Here is a 27,938-nt window from a genome sequence, read left to right on the forward strand (position 1 = left end):
ATATGAACCTATAATAAACTCCACTATAAAGATATGCTTATTATCGCATAGGTCGATAGCCTACGCAATAGTCTATTTGAAGGTAAGTCAGCCATATAACAACATCGACTGTTGTTCCTTGTTACGAATCGATTAAACATACTGGCCTTAAGTAGACTACAATTAGCCTAATATTATGGAAAGTGGACTACCAGTGGTTCATTCTGTACCGCAACTCCATGTTTTGGATGTTAGGCCGATAATTTGTCTTTATCCTTTTTTGACGTTGCTTACTTACTGTATATTTCTCTGACTTCTTGTCTGTCGGTCATACCCATGCAAATTCATCAGGAGAAAGTAATACCACGGGAGGCTCCCGGCTGTAGCCTAGGCTTTAATGGTGCATCATTCAGCCCCTCCAAAATGCCCCAATTCATTTGACATACCCCTCACGCAGGTCCAATGTCAGAATCACTATTTAAATGTCAGAATGCAACATTCTCATACATTTATGATTTTTTTCTCTTTAAGAGACATTCACTAAGAGGCTATAAGTTGTTCAGACCAACGTGCTGCGCTAACATCATGACATGTGACTATACTGTAGCCTACATCTATAGTCTACTGTAAAATCATATGCTGCTTTAGGCTAAATACTATAGTTTGTGTGCTTCAATAGGACAAATGGAAAGAGTACCTACTGTATGTCCTACCATTTGAAAGTGTGGTGTAGTGTACCAACAATGTACTGCTTAAATGTATATGTTGGGTAACATTCCACTAAATAGGAGTGATACGGTTGGATAGACCTTACTATTGTTGGATTTGGAAAGTCACATTTTAGAAAGGTTTTATTGTATTGTTGCAATGGGCAGAAATGTCTTTATACAGCAAAATAATTCACACATACTTACATGGATGATGTCTCCATAGTCTAGGACTGGAAGGAAAGTTGACCGAATGATCTGCTTTTACTACTTAGTGAGAGGCATTTTTCCTGCTGCTCCTATGAGCCGTTCTGGCTTGCACAAGCCAAGGCTCCTTCTTACTTATCTACATAGAGCCATTTGAACCCTGAAGCACACTCCACCACACCCTTTGCTTTATCTGGTGAGATGTTGTAGATCATCATCATCATCTACAGCCCATTAGTTAACATCCTAAATCAATTTGAGAAACATGCAGTTTAAAGTCATTTACCAAATGGATTGAGAAACGAAGATGCTACGTCCATCGCAATAGAGCAACCCATGATTCCTATCTGTTTTTTGTATCCCTAAATATATTGTGTCATTGTTTTCACAGCCCTTTAAGTAATGACATTATGGACAGTGACCGTAATATAAAGGTAGTACGCATGTGTGCTATGCCTACTGCTTCCTTAAATTCTGAAACGTTTACAGTAAATGTAATTTTATCTGGACAATGGATGACAGCTCTGACAGTTTTAAACATATGGCTCAGTTGGTATGAGCAATACAAATACTTATATGCCAACAAAAACAAATGGGCAGATGGTTTAAAAATGTTATTCTCTTTATTAACAATAGTCCAGGAAAGACAGGCAGACCCTACCCCACACAAAAACATATTGATTTGTGTACACTTCCTTTTGGCCCATTCTACCCCTCACCTTCCCATGGATGCAAATGGGACACAGCTTGATGATGTAATAGAGTTTGTGTTTTCAGTCTACTTGCTTGGTAAAAGAAGGGCCAATAAAGAAATACAAACTGCTGAAAGATGTAGTAAAGGACAACATTGCTAAAAAATAACATATCAATTCCTAGGTTAGACAAAATACAGCTAGGAATAAGTTCAGCCCAACGTTAGCTGATTCTTTACACGCAAATGGACTTCAAGTCAAATTCAAATCAAATGTGATTTGTCACATGCGCCGAATAACAAGTGAAATGCTTACAGAGGAGCCCTCAAACGATTTCCCCTTTAAAAGCCTAATGACAAGTAGCTAGCTAACCAGATTTAATATGTCCCCTGTTGAACATACCTTGATTGATGGGAGAAGTCATCATTCAGTGGAACAGATAAATTACAAGTAGTTACAACGTGATGAGGATAGCTAGCTAATCTGTTTATAGCTAGCTCCTGTAACTAACATTATTTTGGCAATACTAGCTAATTTAGCTAGCTCAGAGACTATGAAATAATTCAAGCATGCTTTTATAAGAATCATGCTAAACCTAAACACGATAGAATATACTTGCCAGTGACATAATTAAGTTGTAGAACTTTCCTTTCCTGTAAATATTACACTGTACACCCCAGATCAAAAGCTCAAACACAATTTCCCGCGAAACCCAGGAATGTCACGGTAAAAACTCCCGGGAAACGTTTCGGCTTTGGCTTCTATGATGCACACAGGACGATGTGTGGTTCTGAATCACTATTAAAATGTAACGCGTACGACACATGTGGGGTACCATATGAATGGTGTGATATGTACGATGATTTCCTCCGTTTAATGGGGTGATTGTAGTCTAATCAGGTGCGAGCATACACACCACTCCGGACAGCCCTACCAGGGGCCGGATTCACAAAACCTTCTTAAGAAGAAATGTATTCTTAACTGCCATTTTTCCCTTAACGATAGACTTAAGAAGAAAGTTAAGCAAAGTTGTTATTCCTCAAAAAAGTTGTTGGAAAGTCTCTTGCTCTATTTCTTATGTTTCTCTTTAAGGAAAAAGTTAGAAAGAAATTCGATTCTTGAAAATAAAGTTATTGGAAATGTTCTTAAATTCCAAGATAGCTAAACCCTCGTCTTAAACTCAGGGCAGTGAGAGAAAAAGCTCATGACAGCAATTGATCATGTTTAATTCACTCAAACTTCATCTGAAAGCTCCTGGGCCCTGCTCACTGCCTGATATATATACGGCCATGGGATTTCTCATAAAACATTGATATATATATATATATATATATATATATATATGTATATGTATATGTATATATATATATATGTATATGTATATGTATATGTATTTTTATATATATTATTCTTATTTCAACCCTGCCACCGGTAGAGGGCGGCTTGGCATCGCACCTCCGTCACGTGCGACCTATGAATACACAGAAGCCTGATTTACCATGCACACTTATGCTCTCTTATCAGCACAATCAAACTTTACATAAAACCTTTAAATATTCAACCTTGACATGAGTGAATATCTGTGTGTAATATGCACTGAACGAAGTGCGCACAACTAAGTCATCAACTTCTGACCAAAGTTCCTGTCTTTCTGGTCAGGCGCAGTCTGTGGGCAGCTACATTTGGGCTCTGTCTGTTGATTCTAATAGCCGTTTTCCGCTCTCTATCTGCCTCTTGATTAATATCCACGATAGCTAACTTTACTCGAGGAGGTTGCAGCGTGTTCCTTAAGAACCATGGCGTCAGGCGAACCAAGAGCGAAGAAACTCCGACTGTCAGATGAGAAAAAGGAGAAGAAAACCCCAGAAAAGAAGACCCCAGAGAAAACTCCAGAGAGTTCAAGGAAACCCCCGACCAAACTCGGGTAGCTATAGTTAACTGAATGCAGCTCTGCTGAGCATGGCTACTGACTACACGAGTCTGGCTGCAGCTATAGCTAGTTAAATACTGTGCACGTGCTTATGCTTTAGATGTCTGCCAAAACCTTGAGGTGAGGGCCAAAAAGGGCCGAAACCTTGAGGCGAGGGGCTAGCTTGTGAACTCGGAATCAATGAGATATCGATCAAGGATTTAAACTTCAGCATCGTTCATTCATTATTAGTCTGATCACGTTAATGGAAAGAATGTAACATCAGCTAGCTAGTTTATGCAATACGTACATGTTTTGTCCGTTAGCTGTGTGTGGAAGCATTAGTGGTGCCGGACCGGCCGTGACATATTCTGAATAACCTAAAATGATAATATCATAAAATATCTTTCACAGTCAGGCCAACCCTATGTGTACTGTGCAAGAAGCAAATAGTAGGCCTACTATTGAAATTGATAAATTGGGCTGTCAACTGAGTAAGAAATTCACAGGTTTCAGATTTTCCCTTTTTTTCCCTTCAGGTTTTCGATCTGCCACACTTTAGTTTAAAAATGGAAAGACAACAAACTTGGAAGTTCTACATCAGTGGTTCCCAACCAAGGGGTACTGGCACCCCTAGGGGTACTTGGCCTATCCACATGGGGTACTTGAGAAGACTCATGAGACCATAGGCTGGTCTCTACTGCTAAAATGCACTTGAGGGGGTGCTTAAGAGAGAATCCGGGCAGAGCAAAATTCAGTTGGTGGTACAATAAACGAAAACGGTTGGGAACCACTGTTCTAAGTCCATAACAATGCTTAGCCTCTTACATCTAGACGTTTCGCTAGCGGAACACCGCTCCAATATCCAATGTTAGGGCGTGGCGCGAAATACAAACTCATCGAAAATCCGAAAACTTCCATTTTTCAAACATATGACTATTTTACACCATTTTAAAGACAAGACTCTCCATTATCTAACCACACTATCCGATTTCAATAAAAGGCTTTACAACGAAAGCAAAACAATAGATTATGTCAGGAGAGTACCCAGCCAGAAATAATAAGACACCCATTTTTCAAGCTAGCATATAATGTCACCAAAACCACAGCTAAATGCAGCACTAACCTTTGATGATCTTCATCAGATGACACTCCTAGGACATTATGTTATACAATACATGCATGTTTTGTTCAATCAAGTTCATATTTCTATCAAAAACCAGCTTTTTACATTAGCATGTGACGTTCAAAACTAGCATTCCCACTGAACACTTCCGGTGAATTTACTAAATTACTCATGATAAACGTTCACAAAAAACATAACAATTATTTTAAGAATTATAGATACAGAACTCCTTTATGCAATCGTGTCCGATTTTAAAATAGCTTTTCGGTGAAAGCACATTTTGCAATATTCTGAGTAGATAGCCCGGCCATCACAGGCTAGCTATTTTGACACCCACCAAGTTTGGTACTCACCAAACTCAGATTTACTATAAGAAAAATTGGATTACCTTTGCTGTTCTCCGTCAGAATGCACTCCCAGGACTTCTACTTCAACAACAAATGTTGGTTTGGTTCCAAATAATCCATAGTTATATCCAAATAGCGGCGTTTTGTTCGTGCGTTCAAGACACTATCCGAAGGGTGACGCGCCGGCACGTTTCGTGACAAAGAATTTCAAAATATTCCGTTACCGTACTTTGAAGCATGTCAAACGCTGTTTAAAATCAATTTTTATGCGATTTTTCTCGTAAAATAGCGATAATATTCCGACCGGGAGTCGTTGTTTTCGTTCAAAGACTGAAAAGTAAAATGGACTCTTCACGCGCGCACCCGTCTCATTGTTCTCAGATCGACCACTATCCAAATGCGCTACTGTTTTTCAGCCAGAGACTGCAGAGTCATCATTCAACGTTCTGGCGCCTTCTGAGAGCCTGTGGGAGCCTTAGAAAGTGTCACGTTACAGCAGAGATCCTCTGTTTTGGATAGAGATGACAAAGAAGGCCAAGAAATGGTCAGACAGGGTACTTCCTGTACAGAATCTTCTCAGGTTTTGGCCTGCCATTTGAGTTCTGTTATACTCACAGACATCATTCAAACAGTTTTAGAAACTTTGGAGTGTTTTCTATCCAAAGCTACTAATTCAATGCATATTCTAGTTTCTGGGCAGGAGTAATAACCAGATTAAATCGGGTACGTTTTTTATCCGGCCGTGAAAATACTGCCCCCTATCCATAACAAGTTAGACCACTTTTGAGGTCTGAGAAAAATGTATAACAATTTAGATTTGAGTGACGTTACCCTTACAGAAAAAAATCTATAGCAATCCTATAAGATTATCATAAACCTTTTATTATAAGAATATTATAGTACTCGGCTCCGCCTCTTCCCACGACATTGTCTATTTCCAAGGTAATGTACAGAACGTCAGCATTTATCCCTTATGGATTCGTAGGCCTAAATAGCCTATAGGCTACTGACATTACAAATCATGTCTTATAGTTAATAAACACATTTGTTTATTATAATTATTGAACAATTCATCAAGCAAAGAAGATTCAATTTCTGAATAAATATATAGACCTATCAATCACAATGTAGATCTATATGATTTGGCTTCATTGTTGAGCTTGGACCTCATTATCTGTGGGTGAGTATTGGTTAAGTGGGACACTTGCGCGTTGTAATGGATATCCTTAAATGTGTACAATAACAATCAATGACTGTTAGTGAGGAAGTATGTGATGATAAAATGCGTTCGATGGGTGTGCCGTCATCATTGTGGGCGTGGTATCCCATATAATGACACGTGTCTCTAGAGTCATAGGCTGCATTCCAAACACTTAAGCATTCCAGACACACCCTCAGCCCTCAAATAAAGTGGACACTTTTGATAACTTATGACGTCTGATGAGTTTACACTTGCAGGGTGAGGGAGGAAGGAATACATTTTAAATGGACTGCCCTTGCCCGGAAATTCGTCACTCGTTTGTCCTGCGACAATTGTGTTTTCAGCCACCGGTAGCTTGTGGTGCTTTATATGCGCTACAGTCAATTATAATTGCATGTCTACTTATTTTAACTATATAATTATTAATATACGCCTACTGTATGCCAGCTAGCAAATTAATTAGCTAACTAGCCTGTAGCTGGAACTTCTGAAGAAGGAAAATGTTTTCTTTCTACAATTTCCAAAAGCTAACCAAACAAAAACATAATTTAATACTTTTATGAGACGTGTTTGTGCATTAGTAGCACAATTTCTAACTTATTTACATTCGTTGTTACTTACACTTGTTTGACTCCATGTTGAGGTTTTAAGTTTTGGCTGACTTTTCTTAGCGGATGTACAATCACCGCAAATTGATTTATACAACGTTTCAGGCCCCGAAGTGAACATAATTGTACACTCACAAACTCCAATAAAAACGAGGGCTGAGGGGCTTACGTTGTTAACTTCCCTTGTTTGGCTAATCATTTGGACCAACAACAAATATGGCCGCGGGGATTATCCCACATGTATAAGGTGAGGGTAAGTGGATGAGGGTGTGTCATTTATGAGTTTGAAACACTGCCTGGTAAGGAAAATGACGGGTTCTGAGGTAAATAATGTTAGGGTTATAAAAAAAAAAATAAGGATATTCAGTGTCTCATTACAACATATTTTGTAAGTCATAATGACTGTTAATGCTTTCCTTACTTCTCACACCTTTTTAGAATATTGACATTTTGACAGTGTCCCAGTATGCCAATTGCCTACTGTCAAACTAGGACACTCCTCTAGGCCATTTTTTTTTTTATGCAGAAAAAATATTTCGGTGGACTATGAAATTCCAGTGCCGTGTATTCATGGATGCCAAGTGAAGCCAGGCTTCTCAAAAAATGGACCAAGAAAACATCAAATAATTTATCTTCCGTCTTTGTATTTTCATAATTTTCCTTCAATTCCCAAGAGGCTGAATGTATCTCACCAGAGAAAGCATCCGAACGAGAGAAACAGCAATGACATTGTTGCCACCTGTAGCATTGAATGCAATCGAAGAAAGCCTCCCTTGATAATTGGAATTTGACCTCCCTTGATTAAAAAATTAAGTATAAAATAATAGCCAATCAGCGTTGAGTTCATCTGGGTGAGCTCAACTGTGAATGGTCCTGGCGCACCAAAAAAAAGTGTCAAGGGAAGCCAGTTTGTATTTGGCATCACTCCTATCGCATCAAGAGAAATACGTTGTTGTCCTCCAGTGGCTGGTAAGCTAGCTAAAATTTTCCTTTTCCTAAATTAGCCATGGATGGAGATGGGGATTTGTACTTGTGGTAAAAGCGTGTAGGCCTATGTATAGCATAGTCAGATAGTTTCGTCATCATGAAAGAGAGAAGGATGGCATTGGCGTTTCTCTACAAGTAGGGTGAGTCAACATTATTTTTTCTACTTGCACGAACGCAGACACACACAAATCAGAACCATGGTCAGCCACATCATATTTAGCGTACATTGATGGGACTAAATTGTTTTTGTTATCTTTTAGTCATCACTGTATTAGACTAAGCATAGGTGATTTGATGGTGCTGGAATAGTGGAGGCAGCTCCTGTTTTCTTAGTGGAGGCAGCTCCTGTTTTCTTTCTCCTCCTCATGGACTGCACAAGATTTGCCAGTTCTTGCCGTGAGATGTTACCCCACTCTTCCAACAAGGCACCTGCAAGTTCCCGGACATTTCTGGGGGGCATGGCCCTAGCCCTCACCCTCCGATCCAACAGGTCCCAGACGTTCTCAATGGGATTGAGATCCGGGCTCTTCGCTGGCCATGGCAGAACACTGACATTCCTGTCTTGCGGGCAATCACGCACAGAACGAGCAGTATGGCTGGTGGTATTGTCATGCTGAAAGGGTACCATATGAGGGAGGAGGATGTCTTGTTCCCTGTAACGCACAGCGTTGAGATTGCCTGCAACGACAACAAGCTCAGTCCGATGATGCTGTTACACACTGCCCCAGACCATGACGGATCCTGCACCTCCAAATCGATCCCGCTCCAGAGTACAGGCCTCGGTGTAACGCTCATTCCTTCGAGGATAAACGCGAATCCGACCACGACCCCTGGTGAGACAAAACCGTGACTCGTCAGTGAAGAGCACTTTTTGCCAGTCTTGTCTGGTCCAGCGACGGTGGGTTTGTGCCATAGGCAACATGGTTGCCGGTGATGTCTGGTGAGGACCTGCCTTAAATCAGGCCTACAAGCCCTCAGTCCAGCCTCTTTCAGCCTGTTGCGGACAGTCTGAGCACTGATGGAGGGATTGTGCGTTCCTGGTGTAACTCTGGCAGTTGTTGTTGCCGCCATCCTGTACCTGTCCTGCAGGTGTGATGTTCGGATGTACCGATCCTGTGCAGGTGTTACACGTGGTCTGCCACTGCGAGGATGCCTCCTTGCAGCATGCCTGAGGCACTTTCACACAGATGAGCTGGGACCCTGGGCATCTTTCTTTTGGTATTTTTCAAAGTCAGAAGAAAGGCCTCTTCAGTGTCCTAAGTTTTCATAACTGTGACCTTAATTGCCTACCGTCTGTCAGCTGTTAGTGTCTTAATGACCGTTCCACAGGTGCATGTTCATGAATTGTCTATGGTTCATTGAACAAGCATGGGAAACAGTGTTTAAACCCTATACATTGAAGATCTGTGAAGTTATTTGGATTTTTACGTATATGGATTTTAGAAGGCTTCTGTCTATTTGAGCTGGTAAGTCTGTGTTGGTAATCCTGTCGAACGCGTCTTAAAAAAATGTGTGGTGGAGTTGTATAAGTGTTGCTTTCCACTTTCTGGACGATCGAATTGAGAAATCAGTTGAATTAGAAAACACCTGTCTTGCATCTTCAAACTAAGGGCAACCATGGCATCTGTGACAGGGAGACGCGTCCATCATGCATGATGTTGTATACGGGTAATAGTCTAGCGTTAGCTAGCTCCATTTTCAGATATTACATGTTTCTAATTTTGACAAAGTGGTTTCATTTCAAGCTAAAGTGTACTGTTAGCTAGCTAAGGTTAGCTGGCTAGCTCCGTAGCTAACGTTGTGTATGACATTATTGCTAGTTAGAGCCTAATGTTAGCTAGCTAATAAGGATGCACGATATATCGGTGAACATATCGGAATCGGCTGATATTAGCTAAAAATGCCAACATCGGTATCGGCCCGATGTTTAATGCCAATGTGGAAAACCGATGCCAAAGCTGACGTGCATACCTATATAACGTAGTTGCATGACGTAATGACGCCACGTAAACTTTTGCGCTACACGTGCCACACAGCATTCCGCACCTAGACCACAATGTCTGCTCTGTGGAAGTCGAGCAGTCATTTGAAAGAGTAAGAACATTTCAGCGAGACAACTCAAAGGCGAAATCCATGAACGCCAAGATAATGGAATTCATTGCCCTTGACAATCAACCGTTCATTGTTGTGGGTGATGTTGGCTTTCACCGACTGGTCGAGCACTGGTACACACTAGAAGTGCGCTATTTTTCAGATGTTGCCCTATCGAAGTTATACAGTAATAGCATCACTGCTATTAGCTTCACGACATACCATTCTATGGAATGACGTTTTGGTCTTTGCGTGTCAAAAAAGATACGTCAAATAACACTATTTGACATGTCAAATAAGCATTTAATTTGACACTTCAAATAACACAGTTCTATTATAGAATGTTGTGTGCTCTGAATTTGCACATGCAAGCCAAGCACCACCACTACTATCAGTAGCACTGTCAAAGCTGTACAAAAAAAGTCTGCAAACACCGGCCATGAACGATGTATTTACAATACCGCGTTGGTAATAAAGCAGCATTTGTTCGACTGCAACTTCTGGGCTAGCTAGCTAGCTTTAGCTTGGTACCTAGCCAGCAGCAATACAACCAGCCCGAAAACAATGACCAGTAGAAACTGCAGTCATTTTCATTATTCTTAGCAATGATTTAGGAATCCTTGTAAGTATTAGCTAGGTAGCCACGTGTTGTTCGTCTATTGAAATTGAACTTCAGTTCATGAAAATAAATAGCTCGCCAGCTACTTAACCCAAAGCTAATGTTATAAACAGCCAGCTAGCTTCATCTGGCTAGTGAGGTTCAACCGGACTGGGTTATGTGTTGTGAAGCTAGCCACAATAAGGATTAGGCACAATATTGGAATTTGTGGTTTGCCTTCAAAATAAAAGTACCTATTTGAAAGTGATGCATAAGGTTACAATTGTTGGAATCATGCCATATTTAGACTAGATAATGTTAAACAAGGTTGGAATGTGAAGCAATGAAATGGGGTGTCAGTCTACTCGGTGACACACACAGAACACAACTGTGAAGTGTTTACGCAAATATTAGCGTTGTAGTTCTCATCGTGGGACTGTGACTGTGTGTGTTGACATTCATATTGCACTGAACAGCTTTACCTAAGGATTGGGGATCAATGAAATGGGGTATCAGTCTACCAACGTCCTCCTCAGTTATCAGACTCCAAAACATGCCATTCTAAAGTATAATACATCCAGTGTGATTACAACAGATTTTTGTCAAATTAACAAATTGTCTTTTGTTGATTTTTATATAACAACATTCCAACCTTGTTTAGCATGATCTATTCAATTGTGTCATAATTCCATCATTTATATTAATTTGCATCACTGTCAATGACAGTTTTATTTTGAAGGCTCACTGCAAAGTCCACTATTGTGGCTAATCCTTATTGTGGCTAGCTTCACAAAGATGGGTCCGACCACCATTAATCAAATAAGAACTGTCTTATAAATTAGGGTTATTTTAGATAGCTAGCTAACTATATAGCTTGGTGTTAACTATAGCAAAACAATCTGTTCCCGTAGCTATGTTTTTGGGGAAGAACATTGTTTGTTAGTTAGCTCCCAGCAGATTCATGCAGGGTAGTAACAATATGATTTGGCACTATGTTCATTGTTGTTTAACTAACTAACGTTACCTGGCTAGCTCGTTAGTTAACGTTACGTGACGTGTGATCTTACACGTTTACCTAGCTAGGTTCATTGTTTACCTAGCTAGCTACGTGTCTTAAGCTGAAGTGTACTGTTAGCTAGCTAATGTTAGCTGGCTGGCTCCCTAGCTGACATTTTGTATCCCAGAGCTGTTTGTTTTCCTAGTTAGAGCCTAATGTTAGCTAGCAGATTCATGCATGGTAGTAACGACATGATTTGGCACTAGGTTCATTGTTTACCTAGCTAGCTACGTGTCTTAAGCTGAAGTGTACTGTTAGCTAGCTAATGTTAGCTGGCTGGCTCCCTAGCTGACATTTTGTATCCCAGAGCTGTTTGTTTTCCTAGTTAGAGCCTAATGTTAGCTAGCAGATTCATGCATGGTAGTAACGACATGATTTGGCACTATGTTCATTGTTGTTTAATTAGCTAACGTTAGCTGGCTGACTCGTTAGCTAACGTTATGTGACATGTGTGTGATCTTACACGTTGTTTACCTAGCTAGGTTCATTGTTTACTTAGCTAGCTACCTACATGTCTTAAGCTAAAGTGTAAAACGCCAGTTGAATATGGCCGGTGTTGGTAAACGTCGGCAAAAAAGCGTCATGAAATTGTTGCCAGCAGAGCTGGTTAGGCTGTTCTCATATTATCCAGAGGTAAACAAATCATTGGCCAGAGCGTCAAGTGTGTGTGCTCTTAACGCTCCGAGAGAGAAACAAGATTTGTGGGGTTTAAGCTTAAGAGGGTGTGATCGATGCTGAATGGGTGTAGACAAAGAAGAGCTCTTCACTAGATACAAAAACATTCAAAAGCCATTTTGTCTAAAGTGAGTTTACAAGTTTATCAACCTTCAAAGCATAATTACTTTGCCATTGTTCCTCAAAAATGCAGTGTATGATATACTATTTTGTAGCTCTGAGTCTCTACTTTTATCAAATGTAAAATACACCATTTCAAATTTTGCTACAAAAGACCGAATCCAAGTGGTGAGCCTTTTTATCTGGCTTGGCTTCTCCAATGATTTTACCCACCACCGCCACTGTGAAATAGTGTACATGTTTTCGTAACAGAAATCCATATTCTAAATACACTGAACAAAAATATAAACACAACATGCAACAATTTCAAAGATTTTACTGAGTTACAGTTCACATAAGGAAATCAGTCAATTTTAAATAAATTCATTAGGTTGTAATCTATGGATTTCATATGACTGGGAACACAGATATGCAAAACAAAAAGTTGGGGTGGATCAGAAAACCAGTCAGTATTTGGTCTGACCAACATTTTCGTAATGCAGCGCGAACATCTCCTTCGCATAGAGTTGATCAGGCTGTTGATTGTGGCCTGTGGAATGTTGTCTCACTCCTCTTCAAAAGCTGTGGGAAGTTGCTGGATATTGGAACACCCTGTTGTTCACTTCGATCCAGAGCATCCCAAACCTGCTCAATGGGTGACATGTCTGGTGAGTATACAGGCCATGGAAGAACTGGGACATTTCAGCTTCCAGGAATTGTTTTCAGATCTTTGCGACATGGGGCCATGCATTATCATCCTGAAACATGAGGCGATAAATGGCACGACAATGGGGCTTAGGATCTCATCACGGTATCTCTGTGCATTCAAATTACCTTCGATAAAATGCAATTGTTTTCATTGCCCGTAGCTTTTGCCTGCCCATACCATAACCCCTCCACTACCATGGGGCACGCCATAGTTTTATTTAAAAAAAAAAAATAATAATCAAATGTAAACCCTTGTTCTCGCCAATTCCGTCGTACCCTCCCCTAACCCGGACGACACTGGGCCAATTGTGTGCCGCCCCATGGGTCTCCCGGTCGGCTGCGACCGAGCCTGGACTCGAACCCAGAATCTGTAGTGGCACAGCTAGCACTGCGATGCAGTCCCTTAGACCACTGCGCCACTCGGGAGGCCTACCCGGTACAGTTGAAATCGGGAATCAGTCGTGAAGAGCACAGTTCTCCAACATGCCAGTGGCCATTGAAGGTGAGCATGTGCCCACTGAAGTCGGTTACGACGCCAAACTGCAGTCAGTTCAAGACCCTGGTGAGGACGATGAGCATGCAGATGAGCTTCCCTGAAACAGTTTCTGACAGTTTGTGCAGAAATTCTTCGGGTGTGCAAACCCAGTTTCATCAGCTGTCCGGAGGGCTGGTCTCAGACGATCCCGCAGGTGAAGAAGCTGGATGTGGAGGTCCTGGGCTGGCGTAGTTACATGTGGCCTGCGGTTGTGAGGCTGGTTGGACATACTGCCAAATTCTCTAAAACGATGTTGAAAGCGGCTTATGGTAGAGAAATTAACATTCAATTCTCTGGCAGCTCTGGTGGACATTTCTGCATTTAGCATGCCAATTGCACGCTCAATCAACTTGAGACATCTGTGGCATTGTGTTGTGTGACAAAACTGCACATTTTTAGAGTGGCCTTTTATTGTCCCCAGCACATGGTGCACCTGTGTAATGATCATGCTGTTTAATCAGCTTCTTGATATGCCACACCTGTCAGGTGGTGGTATTATCTTGGCAAAGTAGAAATGCTCGCTAACAGGGATGCATAGCTACATTTTACTTAAAGATATTACCTCACCAACATGTTTTATTTTGCTGTATTTGAGGGGTAAGGTCTTTCTGGTTTCATTCTACAAAATATCCACTAGTGTAGTGTTGAGAATGTTGAGCTGATAGGCCTAGATTAATTTTATTTATAGGCTATTCAATTACATATAATTTATAATCAAATATGATGGTAATAATAAATTATAGTTCTTAATGTTCCACAAAAATACGTAAAGAATGTTATAATACATTTAATTTGTATGAATAATTGAAGTTTATCATAAAAATATAGAAATTGCTTGTACAGGCTCTAATTTATCCGTCTTTACCATAAAGAATTATGTGTCCCACTTTGCCAATCAATGTGACCCAAATGCCAGTATTAACTGAAAAAATGTGGTCTCGGGACAATTTGTGTTTGAAGAGCCATCCGTCCTGTGTGTTTTTAATATTTCTTAAATTTGAATTGTGTAGGAGAGTTCTTAAACTATTTAGAATGGTATCATGTTGGGGGTTAAAACAATGGGATGATTCTCTAAGGTGTTCCAGAAAGCACATTTTCAGAAAGTGCCCCACTTCACCAATACTCACACTATCACTTCCTTTGCTTGGGCACACTTTGATTACGTAGGCTGTAAAGAAGGGAAACGTGATATTTAGTGATAATGTACTCAAACAATTCAGACCTGCCAACTTGTGTATCTGAATCTGCTATATTTCGAATTTCTTTGGCTTTCTTTTTTATTGAAGTATCCGCTTAGTCGGGAGCTGTGCATGCATTCTCCAGCCAAAGCAAAGCCAAAGCAAAGATAATTTGTGCGTGAGTGGAGCCCCTTCAGACAATTGTTATAACTTACAGCCTACGATTACTTTATTAGTTAAATTGTTACATTTATTGTTAACCAAAAGCTTCTCTTTCATTTCAAACGACATAGTTATTGTCCATGCTAAAGACAATTCTTGGGTAGTTAAGCGCTTGATCTCTCCAGCCGAAGATCTGTGCGACAAGCGCAAGTCTAGCATAAAAGGGGAGGCATTTCACTGAAAACAGCAAACACATACAGTACCAGTCAAAGGTTTGGACACACCTACACATTCAAGGGGTTTTCTTTGTTCACTATTATTCTACAAATGTAGAAAATAGTAAAGACATCAATGAAATAACACATGGAATTATTTAGTAACCAAAAAAGTATTAAAAAAATCTAAATATCTTTGAGATTCTTCAAAGTAGCCATCCTTTGCCTTGATAACAGCTTTGCACACTCTTGGCATTCTCTTAACCAGCTTCACCTGGAATGCTTTTCCAACAGTCTTGAAGAAGTTCCCACATATGCTGAGCACTTGTTGGCTGCTTTTCCTTCACTCTGCGGTCCAACTCATCCCAAAACATCTCAATTGGGTTGAGGTCGGGGGATTGTGGAAGCCAGGTCATCTGATGCAGCACTCCATCCCTCTCCTTCTTGGTCAAATAGCCCTTACACAGCCTGGAGGTGTGTTGGGTCATTGTCCTGTTGAAAAACAAATGATAGTCCCACTAAGCACAAACCAGATGGGATGGCGTATCGCTGTGGTAGCCATGCTGGTTAAGTGTGCCTTGAATTCTAAATGAATCACAGACAGTGTTGCCAGCAAAGCACCATCACACCACCACCTCCATGCTTCACTGTGGGAACCACACATGCAGGGCTCATCCACTCATCTACGGTTCCAAATGGGCTCATCAGACCAAAGGAGATATTTCCATCGGTCTAATGTCCTTTGATCGTGTTTCTTGGCCCAAGCAAGTCTTTTCTTCTTGGTGTCCTTTAGTAGTGGTTTCTTTGCAGAAATTTGACCATGAAGAGCTGATTCACACCATCTCCTCTGAACAGTTGATGTTGAGATGTGTCTGTTACTTGAACTCTGTGAAGCATTTATTTGGGCTACAATTTCTGAGGCTGGTAACTGTAATGAACTTATCCTCTGCAGCAGAGGTAACTCTGGGTCTTCCTTTCCTGTGGCGGTCCTCATGAGAGCCAGTTTCATCATAGCACTTGATGGTTTTTGCGACTGCACTTGAAGAAATCTTCAAAGTTATTGAAATTTTCCGCATTGACTGACCGCCATGTCTTAATTTAATGATGGACTTGTTTCTCTTTGCTTATTTGAGCTGTTCTTGCCATAATATGGACTTGGTCTTTTACCTAATAGGGCTATCTTCTGTATCCCACCCCTACCTTGTCACAACACAACTGATTGGCACAAACACATTAAGAAGGGAATAAATTCCACAAATTAACTTTTAACCAGGTACACCGGTTAATTGAAATGCATTCCAGGTGACTACCTCATGAAGCTGGTTGAGAGAATGCCAGGAGTTCAAAGCTGTCATCAAGGAAAAGGGTTGCTACTTTGAAGAATCTCAAATATAAAATATATTTTGATTGAACACTTTTTGTTGTTGGTTACTGCATGATTCCATATGTGTTATTTCATATTTTTGATGTCTTCACTACAATGTAGACAATAGTAAAAATAAAGAAAAACCCTTGAATGAGTAGGTCTGTCCAAACTTTTGACTGGTACTGTATATGTCATGGGATAACAAATAGGCCTAATAGCCTATATGGCTTCTCCTATAAAGTGGCTATAATGCAATCTAGGCCTGCTGTTTTCAAATCAACGACGGACTGACAGACTGAGACATGGGGTCCAGCAAAATAAAATGAGTGATGCTTGTATATGCTAGCTCTACGAATATTAACAAAATGTTTAGTATTTTTAGCATTGATTTTAATCAGGCTTAGCCAATATTTTATATCCTTTATTTATTGCTTATATCCTAACCAGATACAGCTATACACTGAAATCACTAACCAGGTTTCAATCCAACCTTTTTTATTTGAGTGAAGTGTCTGATGATAATTTTTATGACAGGCCTCTTGGACAAATTTGCTAATTTGTCAGGTAAACTTTCCAAATGTGACAAAACAAAATAGGCTAGACAAGGTGGGATCTTTTTGTGTGTAAAATTAATTATGCGAGAAATGGCTGTGGAAATACATTTTTATGCTCAAACATTGATATAATAGCCATCATATTAAAGTAAACTTGGAGTCATGCGATATGTTGTCTTAGCCTAGGCAACCGATAGTGGATACTAGGATTGATGTGCCCAGCCGTTAATACACTCCTGTCTCCCGTGGGTCGGCTCGTACATAAAGCATCCACCATTCAGGCTGCAAAGGCATAATTTCCCTGCTTAATTAGCTGTAATGGCGGGCCGTCGGGGGGGGGGGGGGGGGGGGGGGGGAGAATGGTATCTTAACACCATTTACCACCACCATTTTCAGATTTTCTGACAGTTTAGGATGTTGTGAAACATCCTAAGTTGTCTGAAAATGTTGGAGGAAAATTGTGTTTAATTAAGATGATGCACACGGTTGTTGTTTTTTTCCCCCCAGACTGCCGCCATTGAACCATGGTATCTGAGCTGTTGGCTATAGCACATGTGCAAAGACCAAATACGCTGTATAATACAAAAACAATTGTGAGAAAATGATCAGTAACTTGAAAATGAGATGGAAACCCATTTACTTGTATTTTTTTATTCGGTATATGGGAATTTAACCGCAAAGGTTATTTTATTTGTATCATAATTGTGGAGAATGAGTGGAGGGGGTTGCACTGTTATTCAAAAACATTTCCCAATGTTGACAGGTCTACTATTTGTATGTTGAAACGCATCTGTGTAGGCTACATTTTGTTGTTGGTGACCCTGCATGCAGAAAACACTATTTTAAGCTACAACTGAAAGGTAATTTCACATTCCTTATATTAAGCAAACCAGATGGCAAGATTTGCTTATTTTTTTAAATTTACGGATAGCCAGGAGCACACTCCAACACAATGTACAAACTAAGCATTTGTGTTTGGTGAGTCCACCAGATCAGAGGCAGTTGTGTTGACCCAGGGATATTCTCTTGATAAGTGTGTGAATTGGACCATTTTCCTGTCCTGCTAAGCATTCAAAATGTAAAGAGTACTTTTGGTTGTCAGGGAAAATGTATGGAGTAAAAAGTACATTATTTCAATCAACTGTCTCATGCATTGTGAATGTAACAATTAGATCTGCCATTCGCAATACTGTATGCACAATAGGATGAGGATATTAAGTTGAGTAAGATGGGTGACTGAAGCTTACCCAAATGTTTTTCCTTTCCTTTCCCTCCCAAGCACCTGCACTTATTTGAGAAGCGATGGAAGCTCTACAAAACATTGTTAGATTTAGTAATTTTAAAACTGGGGAACACATTGCATTTTGGAGAAACGGCCTAATTAATAAACTATAAAAGTAGTGTTTCAGGCTACAATAATATTTTAGGAAATTCTATTTATACGACAGCATTGGATACTCGTTTCTGATTGGCGAGAAGGGCGTTTTAGAATGGACATTAAAACCAGATTACGAGACAGTTGGAAAAGATACCGGGACACCTTGCAATCATGCAGACCGTATTTCCTACAAAATTACAGAAAGCTAAACCCACAACTACACAAACTGAAATTGGATACATTGCACGCAGGTCCAACGAGGAAAGAACTTAGCTAGCCAGCTAGCTTTGATTTGTTATTGCAGAGACTTTAACATTTTATTTTTATTACCAAACATGGTGAGTGATGAACATCAATTTCTGGTCCCTACTGTTGCAGCCATGACACGTGGCACTATGCTGTCAAATCAAATTTTATTTGTCACATGCGCCGAGTACAATAGGTGTAGACCTTACCGTGAAATGCTTATTTCCAAGCTCTTAACCAACAATGCAGTTTTAAGAAAATAGGAAAACTAAAGTATCACAATAAAATAACAATAATGAGGGACCAGGTGTTTTCAGCAACATGTATTTTGTTTTGGTTGTGATATTGGCAGGTTTGCATGCAACAAACTATTTAGCTAGCTTCTAGCCTAGTGTTAGATCTCCTCGAAATTAACAGTCCGTGTTGACGAGTTTCCTGACGAGAAGGCAAACTTTTCTAGCTATGCCAGACAAAATCGGGCAGTATCAGCTCATTGTTATGGATGTATCATAGTGAATGTCAATAGAAAACAGCTACTTGGCTGTTATTCTGGCTGCAGAAGTCTTGATTGAGTTAGCCGTAGCTAGTTGGCTGGCAAGGGATAAGAATGTTGCTAGTGAGCATGGCAACGGAAGATAAGCAACGGAACATAAAAATGAACAACTGGGTCAGGTCCATAAATATTGAACTAACTGGGTCGCGTTTCTAGCAACCAAAATATGAGTATGATTTCGTTTATATAAATGAAAATATCAACAACAAAATGTGCTTAGTATTGTTTTCTTTTGCAACTGTGGTATAACCGGCTTAAACGCAACGGAATAAACTTTGCTGTTATTCTGGCTGCAGAGGTAGTGACTGTAGCCGTAACAAGTTTGCTAGCTAGCAGCAAGCAAGGGATAAGATGGCAACGGAACTTAAAGAACGAACGACTGGGTTGCGTCTGTAAATATCGAACTAATCAAACAAACGATTGGGTTGCGTCTCTAGCAACCAAAAGACGAAAAAGTATTAATTAACTTAACTTACATTTTTGTAAATATCAACGAAAATAATTATTTCTACCAGTAAATGTGTGCTTTCATATTGTTTTCTTTTTCAACTGTGGGATAAACGCCTCCGTTCTGTACATTACCTTGGAAAAATGAACTCTGCAAAGGGACTCGGCTCCAAGGTAATGTACAGAACGTCGGCGTTTATCCCTTACTTATCCACCGTAGTGATTCAAGATGAAGCGCTACATGTGCCTGACTAGGCCACTCTTATACAATTCTAAATAGCCAAAATAGCTACTAAAAACAATTTGTAAAAAGGTATTATATCTCATCAATACATTTTCATCATGACATTCTCAACATATCCCTAACAACTGCAAGTTACAATGTTTACCTTTTATTTACACTCTGTATGAACATTCATTGGAGTCCGCTCTGTCACCATGACAGGCTAGCAGCTTGACTGGAACTAACATTAGGTGATGTTAGCTTCTATGCTAACAGAGTTATATACATTTAATTCAACTATGAAAATGTCATCAAAATATAACAGTATCATTCAACTCTGCTTAACTTGGTGTTTCATATAATATGCTTTATAACTCGCTCACTGTGAAGATACAGATTAAAATGATTTGTTTATCTGGTGCTTCTCTCCAGTTTTCAGTTGGCTCTCATTCAACTTACTCGCTGGCGCGAAAGCCACTGTAGAGCGAGAGCACGTGATCCAACCACTAGAGCACGCGGCTCCCTATGCGTGCAGAAACAAGCACACCCCTTGACCACAGATGGAACAATGAGACAGATAATATTTCACTGGATGTATGAATCCGGTTGGCGTTTCCACTCACTACCAAATATGGTGATGAGCGGAAGCCCAGTGGCCGGCAGTGGGAGAAGATGTAGCGAGATGGATTTTGGCCGACATTCTGCAAATATTCTCATCGATGAAACATTTGATCTCCATACAGTTTTCTGTTTCCAAAACTTTCATCTGTAAAAGAGTGGACTGCGTTTTTGTAGACTTTACCTGTTTAGAAGGAGTGCAAGGGTGAATTGAGTTATTGCACACGTGCTCTTCAGAGTAGGTGTTCCCTAAAGGAAATATGCAAATAAATGCTAAAACATGCGACTAGGATCTCACTAGCTCGTGCTTGGCTCTGCCCACTATAATTTATTTGCTCCCATTGGAAACGACAGGCTCTGGTCCATCTTGGGTTAGTTATACAAATCTTTGCCTTGACTATACATGATTACAAAATGCAAAAGATTAGGCTAACCATATCTCACATTCTCCCACATTTCTTGTTGGCATACAGGGAACCCAAACATGTGCAAAAAATGTTGTCTTTGATGTTACAAACTAGGACCAACAATAGTAGCCTAATGCCTCTGACTTTATCAGAAGCGTGCACATAATGGTATATTTATTTAACCTTTATTTAACTAGGCACGTCAGTTAAGAACAAATTCTTATTTACAATGACAGCTTACCAAAAATATAAATGTATCATAATACCATCCAACCTATTTTGACCTTGGTGGACTTATTTAATGCTTTATACTGGCATTGTTCCATGGTAACGCACAATTAATAAAGACGGTACCGTATTTTTTTGGTACAATTTATCATAATTCTGAGGTACCATAGTAGAATGTATAGTGCAGGTTAAAACCATAGTATTTCCATGATCCACATCTTTGAAGAATGATAGTACTGCCATGCACCTAAACAATACCATGGTATAAATGACGCAATACCATGGTATTGTTTAGGTGCATGCTATTACTTCAATTTCTCAAACATATGACTATTTTACACCATTTTAAAGACAAGACTCTCCTTAATCTAATCTAACCACACTGTCCGATTTCAAAAAGGCTTTACAACGAAAGCAAAACATTAGATTATGTCAGCAGAGTACCCAGCCATAAATAATCAGACACCCATTTTTCAAGCTAGCATATAATGTCACATAAACCCAAACCACAGCTAAATGCAGCACTAACTTTTGATGATCTTCATCAGATGACAATCTTAGGACATTATGTTATACAATACATGCATGTCTGTTCAATCAAGTTCATATTTATATCAAAAAACAGCTTTTTACATTAGCAGGTGACTAGCATGTGACTAGCATTCCCACCGAACACTTCCGGTGAATTTACTAAATTACTCACGATAAACGTTCACAAAAAACACAACAATTATTTTAAGAATTATAGATACAGAACTCCTCTATGCACTCGATATGTCCGATTTTAAAATAGCTTTTCGGTGAAAGCACATTTTGCAATATTCTAAGTAGATAGCCCGGCATCACAGGGCTAGCTATTTAGACACCCAGCAAGTTTAGCCCTGACCAAAGTCAGATTTACTATAAGAAAAATGTCATTACCTTTGCTGTCTTCGTCAGAATGCACTCCCAGGACTTCTACTTCAATAACAAATGTTGGTTTGGTCCCAAATAATCCATTGTTATATCCAAATAGCGGCGTTTTGTTCGTGCGTTCAAGACACTATCCGAAAGGGTAAATAAGGGTTACAAGCACGACGCATTTCGTGACCAAAAAATTCTAAATATTCCATTACCGTACTTCGAAGCATGTCAACCGCTGTTTAAAATAAATTTTTATGCCATTTTTCTCGCAAAAAAGCGATAATATTCAGACCGGGAAATCGTTTTTTATTACAAAGAGAGTGAAAGTAAAAGCATGCTATCCCCTCATGCACGAGCCTCAGTCTAATGGCCCTCTGATAGAGCACTTGCCAAACGCGCTAGTGTGTTTCAGCCTGGGCCTTGAATTACGTCGTTCTGCTTTTTCCCGGGTTCTGAGAGCCTATGGGAGCCGTAGGAAGTGTCACGTCATGCCAGAGATCCCGTTTTTGTTAGAGATGATCAAGGAGGGCAAGAAATGGTCAGACAGGCCACTTCCTGTAAGGAATCTTCTCAGGTTTAGGCCTGCCAAATGAGTTCTGTTATACTCACAGACACCATTCAAACAGTTTTAGAAACTTTAGGGTGTTTTCTATCCAAAGCCAATAATTATATGCATATTCTAGTTACTGGGCAGGAGTAGTAACCAGATTAAATTGGGTACGTTTTTTATCCGGCCGTGCAAATACTGCCCCCTAGCCCCAACAGGTTAAAAGCTAATTTTCTCGTAAAATAGCGATAATATTCCAACCGGGCGACGTTGTATTTATTCAAAGACTGAAAGAAAAACATGGAGTCGTCTCGTGGACGCGCATCTCCATTGTCATTGTTCCCTGCCTGACCACTCACAAAAACTCTTGCTGTTTTTCGCCCAGAGACTGCAGAGACGTCATTCCACTTTCTGGCACCTTCTGAGAGCCAATGGAAGCCTTAGAAAATGTCACGTTACAGCAGAGATGCTGTATTTTCGATAGAGAGGCCACAGAAGGAGAACAAATTGTCAGACAGGGCACTTCCTGTATGGAATCTTCTCAGGTTTTGGCCTGCCATATGAGTTCTGTTATACACAGACACCATTCAAACAGTTTTAGAAACTTTAGAGTGTTTTCTATCCAAATCTACAAATTATATGCATATTCTAGTTTCTGGGCAGGAGTAGTAACCAGATTAAATCGGGTACGTTTTTTATCCGGCCGTGAAAATACTGCCCCCTATCCCAAACAGGTTTTAATCTAACCACAGTGTCCGATTTTCAAAAAGGCTTTACGGCGAAAGCATACCATTAGATTTTGTTAGGACAGCACCAAAACAAGAAAAACCACACAGCCATTTTCCAAGCAAGGAGAGGCGTCACAAAAACCAGAAACAGCTCAAATTAATCACTAACCTTTGACGATCTTCTTCAGATGACACTCCCAGGACTCAATGTTACGCAATGCATGTATGTTTTGCTCAATAAAGTTCATATTTATATCAAAAAAAAACATTTTACATTGGCGTGTAATGTTCAGAAATGTTTTGCCTCCAAAACTCCCGGTGAATGAGCACATCAATTTACAGAAATACTCATCATAAACATTGATAAAATATACAACTTATGCATAGAATTAAAGATAAACGTCTCCTTAATGCAACTGCTATGTCAGATTTCAAAAAAGCTTTACGGCGAAAGCACACCTTGCAATAATGTGAGTACAGTGCTCAGTCACCAAAACAAGCCATACAGATACCCGCCATGAAGTCAGAAATAGCATTATAAATATTCACTTACCTTTGATGTTAGTTTTGTTTCGATAAAGTCCATATTTATGTCCAAATACCTCCTTTTTGTTTGCGTGTTCAGTTCACTATTCCAAATGCAGAAGGCGCATGCACTAAGTCCAGATGAATAGTAAAAAAAGTTGCATTACAGTTTGTAGAAACATGTCAAACGATGTATAGAATCAATCTTTAGGATGTTTTTATCATAAATCTTCAATAATATTCCAACCGAACAATTCCTTTGTCTTCAGAATTGAAAAGGAACTCGGCTCGCTCTCACGGCTGCGGGCATAATTAACCTCTACGGGCTAGGGGGCAGTATTGAGAATTTTGGAAAAAATATGTGCCCATTTTTAACTGCCTCCTACATCAACTCAGAAACTAGAATATGCATATTATTGTTCAGGTTTGGATAGAAAACACCCTAAAGTTTCTAAAACTGTTTGAATGGTGTCTGTGAGTATAACAGAACTCCTATGGCAGGCAAAAACCTGAGAAGGTTTCATGCAGGAAGTACCCTGTCTGACAAGGTGTTGTTGTTCTTGTTTATTGAAGAGTCAGGATCTTAGCTGTAACGTGACAATTCCTAGGGCTCCAATAGGCTCTCAGAACCCGGGAAAAACCTGAACGATGACGAGGCAGCCTCAGGCTGAAACACAGAATCGCCTTTTCCAAGTGGCCCATCAGAGGACAATGGAATTAGGCGCGTGCCCGATTCGACCCCGTGCAGTATTTTCCTTCGGCTGTTTAGCTAATTGCAGATTCCCGGTCGGAATATTATCGCTTTTTTACGAGAATAATGGCATAAAAATTGATTTTAAACAGCGGTTGACATGCTTCGAAGTACGGTAATGGAATATTTAGATTTTTTTTGTCACGTTCTGCGCCATGCGCACGACTGTGATTTACCATTCTGATAGTGTCTAGAACGCACGAACAAAACGTCGCTGATGGAACATAACGATGGATTATTTGGGACCAAACCTACATTTGTTATTGAAGTAGAAGTCCTGGGAGTGCATTCTGACGAAGAACAGGAAAGGTAAGACCATTTTTCTTATAGGAAATGTGATTTTGGTGAAGGCTAAACTGGGTGGGTGTCTAAATAGCTAGCCCGTGATGGCTGGGCTATGTACTTAGAATATTGCAAAATGTGCTTCATCTGAAAAGCTATTTTAAAATCAGACATATCGAGTGCATAGAGGAGTAATGTATCTATAATTCTTAAAATAATTGTTATGCTTTTTGTGAACGTTTATCGTGAGTAATTTAGTAAATTGTTAGTAAATTCCCCGGAAGTTTGCGGGGGGTATGCTTTTTCTGAACGTCACATGCTAATGTAAAAAGCTGGTTTTTGATATAAATATGAACTTGATTGAACAGGCATGTATTGTATAACATAATGTCCTAGGTGTGTCATCTGATGAAGATCATCAAAGGTTAGTGCTGCATTTAGCTGTGGTTTGGGTTTTTGTGACATTATATGCTAGCTTGAAAAATGGGTGTCTGATTATTTCTGGCTGGGTACTCTGCTGACATAATCTAATGTTTTGCTTTCGTTGTAAAGCCTTTTTGAAATCGGACAGTGTGGTTAGATTAACGAGAGTCTTGTCTTTAAATAGCTGTAAAATAGTCATATGTTTGAGAAATTGAAGTAATAGCATTTCAAACGTTTTAAAAATCGCGCCACAGGATTCAACTGGCTGTTACGTAGGTGGGACGAATTCGTCCCGCCGGTCCCATAGAGGTTAACCTGTTGGGGCTAGGGGGCAGTATTTGCACGGCCAGATAAAAAACGTACCCAATTTAATCTGGTTACTACTCCTGCCCAGTAACTAGAATATGCATATAATTGTTTGATTTGGATAGAAAACACCCTAAAGTTTCTAAAACTGTTTGAATGGTGTCTGTGAGTATAACAGAACTCATTTGGCAGGCCAAAACCTGAGAAGATTCCAAACAGGAAGCGCTAATTATATGTATATTCTAGCTTTTGGGCCTGAGTAGCAGGCAGTTTACTCTGGGCACGCTTTTCATCCGGACGTGAAAATACTGCCCCCTACCCCAAAGAAGTTGTTTTTTTCCTTCATCAATCTACACACAATACCCCCATCATTACAAAGCAAAAGCAGGTTTAGACATTTTTGCAGATTTATTAAAAATAAATTGATTACATTTACATACGTTTTCAGACCCTTTGCTCAGTACTTTGTTGAAGCATATTTGGCAGCGATTACAGCCTCAAGTCTTGGGTATGACGCTACAAGCTTTGGCACACCTGTATTTGTGGAGTTTCTTCCATTCTTCTCTACAGATCATCATATCAAGCTCTGTCAGGTTGGATGGGGAGTGTCACTGCACAGCTATTTTCAGATCTCTCCAGAGATGTTCGATTGGGTTCAAGTCCGGGTTCTGGCTGTGCCACTCGCGGGCATCCAGAGACTTGTCCCGAAGCCACTCCTGCATTGTCTTGGCTGTGTGCTTAGTGTCGTTGTTCTGTTAGAAGGTGAACCTTCGCCCCAGTCTGAGTTCCTGAACCCTCTGGAGCAGGTTTTTATCAAGGATCTCTCTGTACTTTGCTCCATTCATTTTTCCCTCAACCTGACTAGCGCCAGGTTTCCTCCAGACATGGCGCTTGGCATTCTGGCCAAAGAATTCAATCTCGGTTTCATCAGACCACAGAATCTTGTTTCTCATGGTCTGAGAGTCTTTTAGGTGCCTTTTGGTAAACTCCAAGCAGGCTGTTATGCCTTTTACTGAGGAGTGGCGTCAGTCTGGCCACTCTACCATAAAGGCCTGATTGGTGGAGTGCTGCAGAGATGGTTGTCCTTCTGGAAGGTTCTCCCATCTCCACAGAGGAACTCAGGAGCTCTGACAGAGTGACCATTAGGTTCTTGGTCACCTCCCTGACCAAGGCCTTTCACCCCCGATTACTCAGTTTGGCCGGGAGGCCAGCTCTCGGAAGAGTTGGTGGTTCCAAACTTCTTCCATTTAAAATTGGAGGCCACTGTGTTCTTGGGGACCTTCAATGCTGCCGACATTTGTTGATACCCTTCCCCAGATCTGTGCCTCGACACAATCCCGTCTCTTAGCTCTACGGACAATTCCTCCGACCTCATGGCTTGGTTTTTGCTCTGATATGCACTGTCAACTGTGGGACCTTATATAGACAGGTGTGTGCCTTCCAAGTCATGTCCAATCAATTGAATTTACCACAGGTGGACTCGAAGTTGTAGAAACATCTCAAGGGTGATCAATGGAAACAGGATGCACCGGAGCTCAATTTCAAGTCTCATAGCAAAGGGTCTGAATACCTATGTAAATAAATAAGGTATTTCTGTTTTCGCTTTGTCTTGGGGTATTGTGTGTAGATTGATGGAAAAAAATATTGAATCTATTTTAGAATAACACTGTAACGTAACAAAATGTGCAAAAAGTCAAGGGGTCTGAATGCCTTCCGAATGCACTGTACCTGCGTATAGGCCTACCCTCTACTACACCACTGACATTATATATAGGTGAGTTCGCAGTGTGTTCCAATGTATAAAGCCTGCTCTTTGTGCTTACTGTTGGTGCAGACTTAAGAGTAAATCATAGTCCACAGACACTAGGATGAAATAGTCCTGCGTCCCATTGTGACATAGCTACACGGCTCCATCTGCGGGGGGGACACAGCCTGAACACACACATCCCCACAATTCCCAACCAATGCATCTTCTATTCATTTGAATGTGTTGACAGTTGGAGAAATTACTTGAGCTGTGCTGAGAATCGAAAGTATGAAAGCCAACTGACCAATAGTCTAGAACACTGCTGTACATACACGTTTTGGACTCTGATAAACCCTTTACACTACACCACTATAACATGCTGACCACACTGCTCGCGTTGCAAAATAAATGTGCACATACATGTTATTCAATCATTGCACCCACACTGCTCGTGCGCGTCTCAATAGAAATTGGTTCTATTTGTGACGCTCGTCCGGCCTCTCCCATCTCCTCATTGGTTTTTAGGAGCATATACCCACATGGGTGATTGAAAGATGAATTTAAGACCACACCGGTTGGTTGTAGTAATGCTGTAAAGTTGGTTGCAAACCGCCATATAAAGTCC

At 40.3% G+C, this 27,938-nt stretch overlaps 1 protein-coding gene across 1 annotated transcript in view; it reads left to right on the top strand.

Moving 5' to 3' along the window:
* Positions 1-3,276: 3,276 nt before the first annotated feature.
* The window catches only part of adka (adenosine kinase a), a 56,003-nt gene continuing 31,341 nt past the window's right edge, over positions 3,277-27,938 (top strand). Inside the window, exon 1 of the mRNA XM_029753366.1 lies at positions 3,277-3,509. Within this exon, the coding sequence (XP_029609226.1) occupies positions 3,382-3,509 (128 nt within the window). The 5' untranslated portion in view covers positions 3,277-3,381. The remainder of the gene's footprint in view (positions 3,510-27,938) is intronic.

The sequence above is a fragment of the Salmo trutta genome, chromosome 5 (assembly GCF_901001165.1).
Source record: "Salmo trutta chromosome 5, fSalTru1.1, whole genome shotgun sequence".
NCBI lineage: Eukaryota > Metazoa > Chordata > Actinopteri > Salmoniformes > Salmonidae > Salmo > Salmo trutta.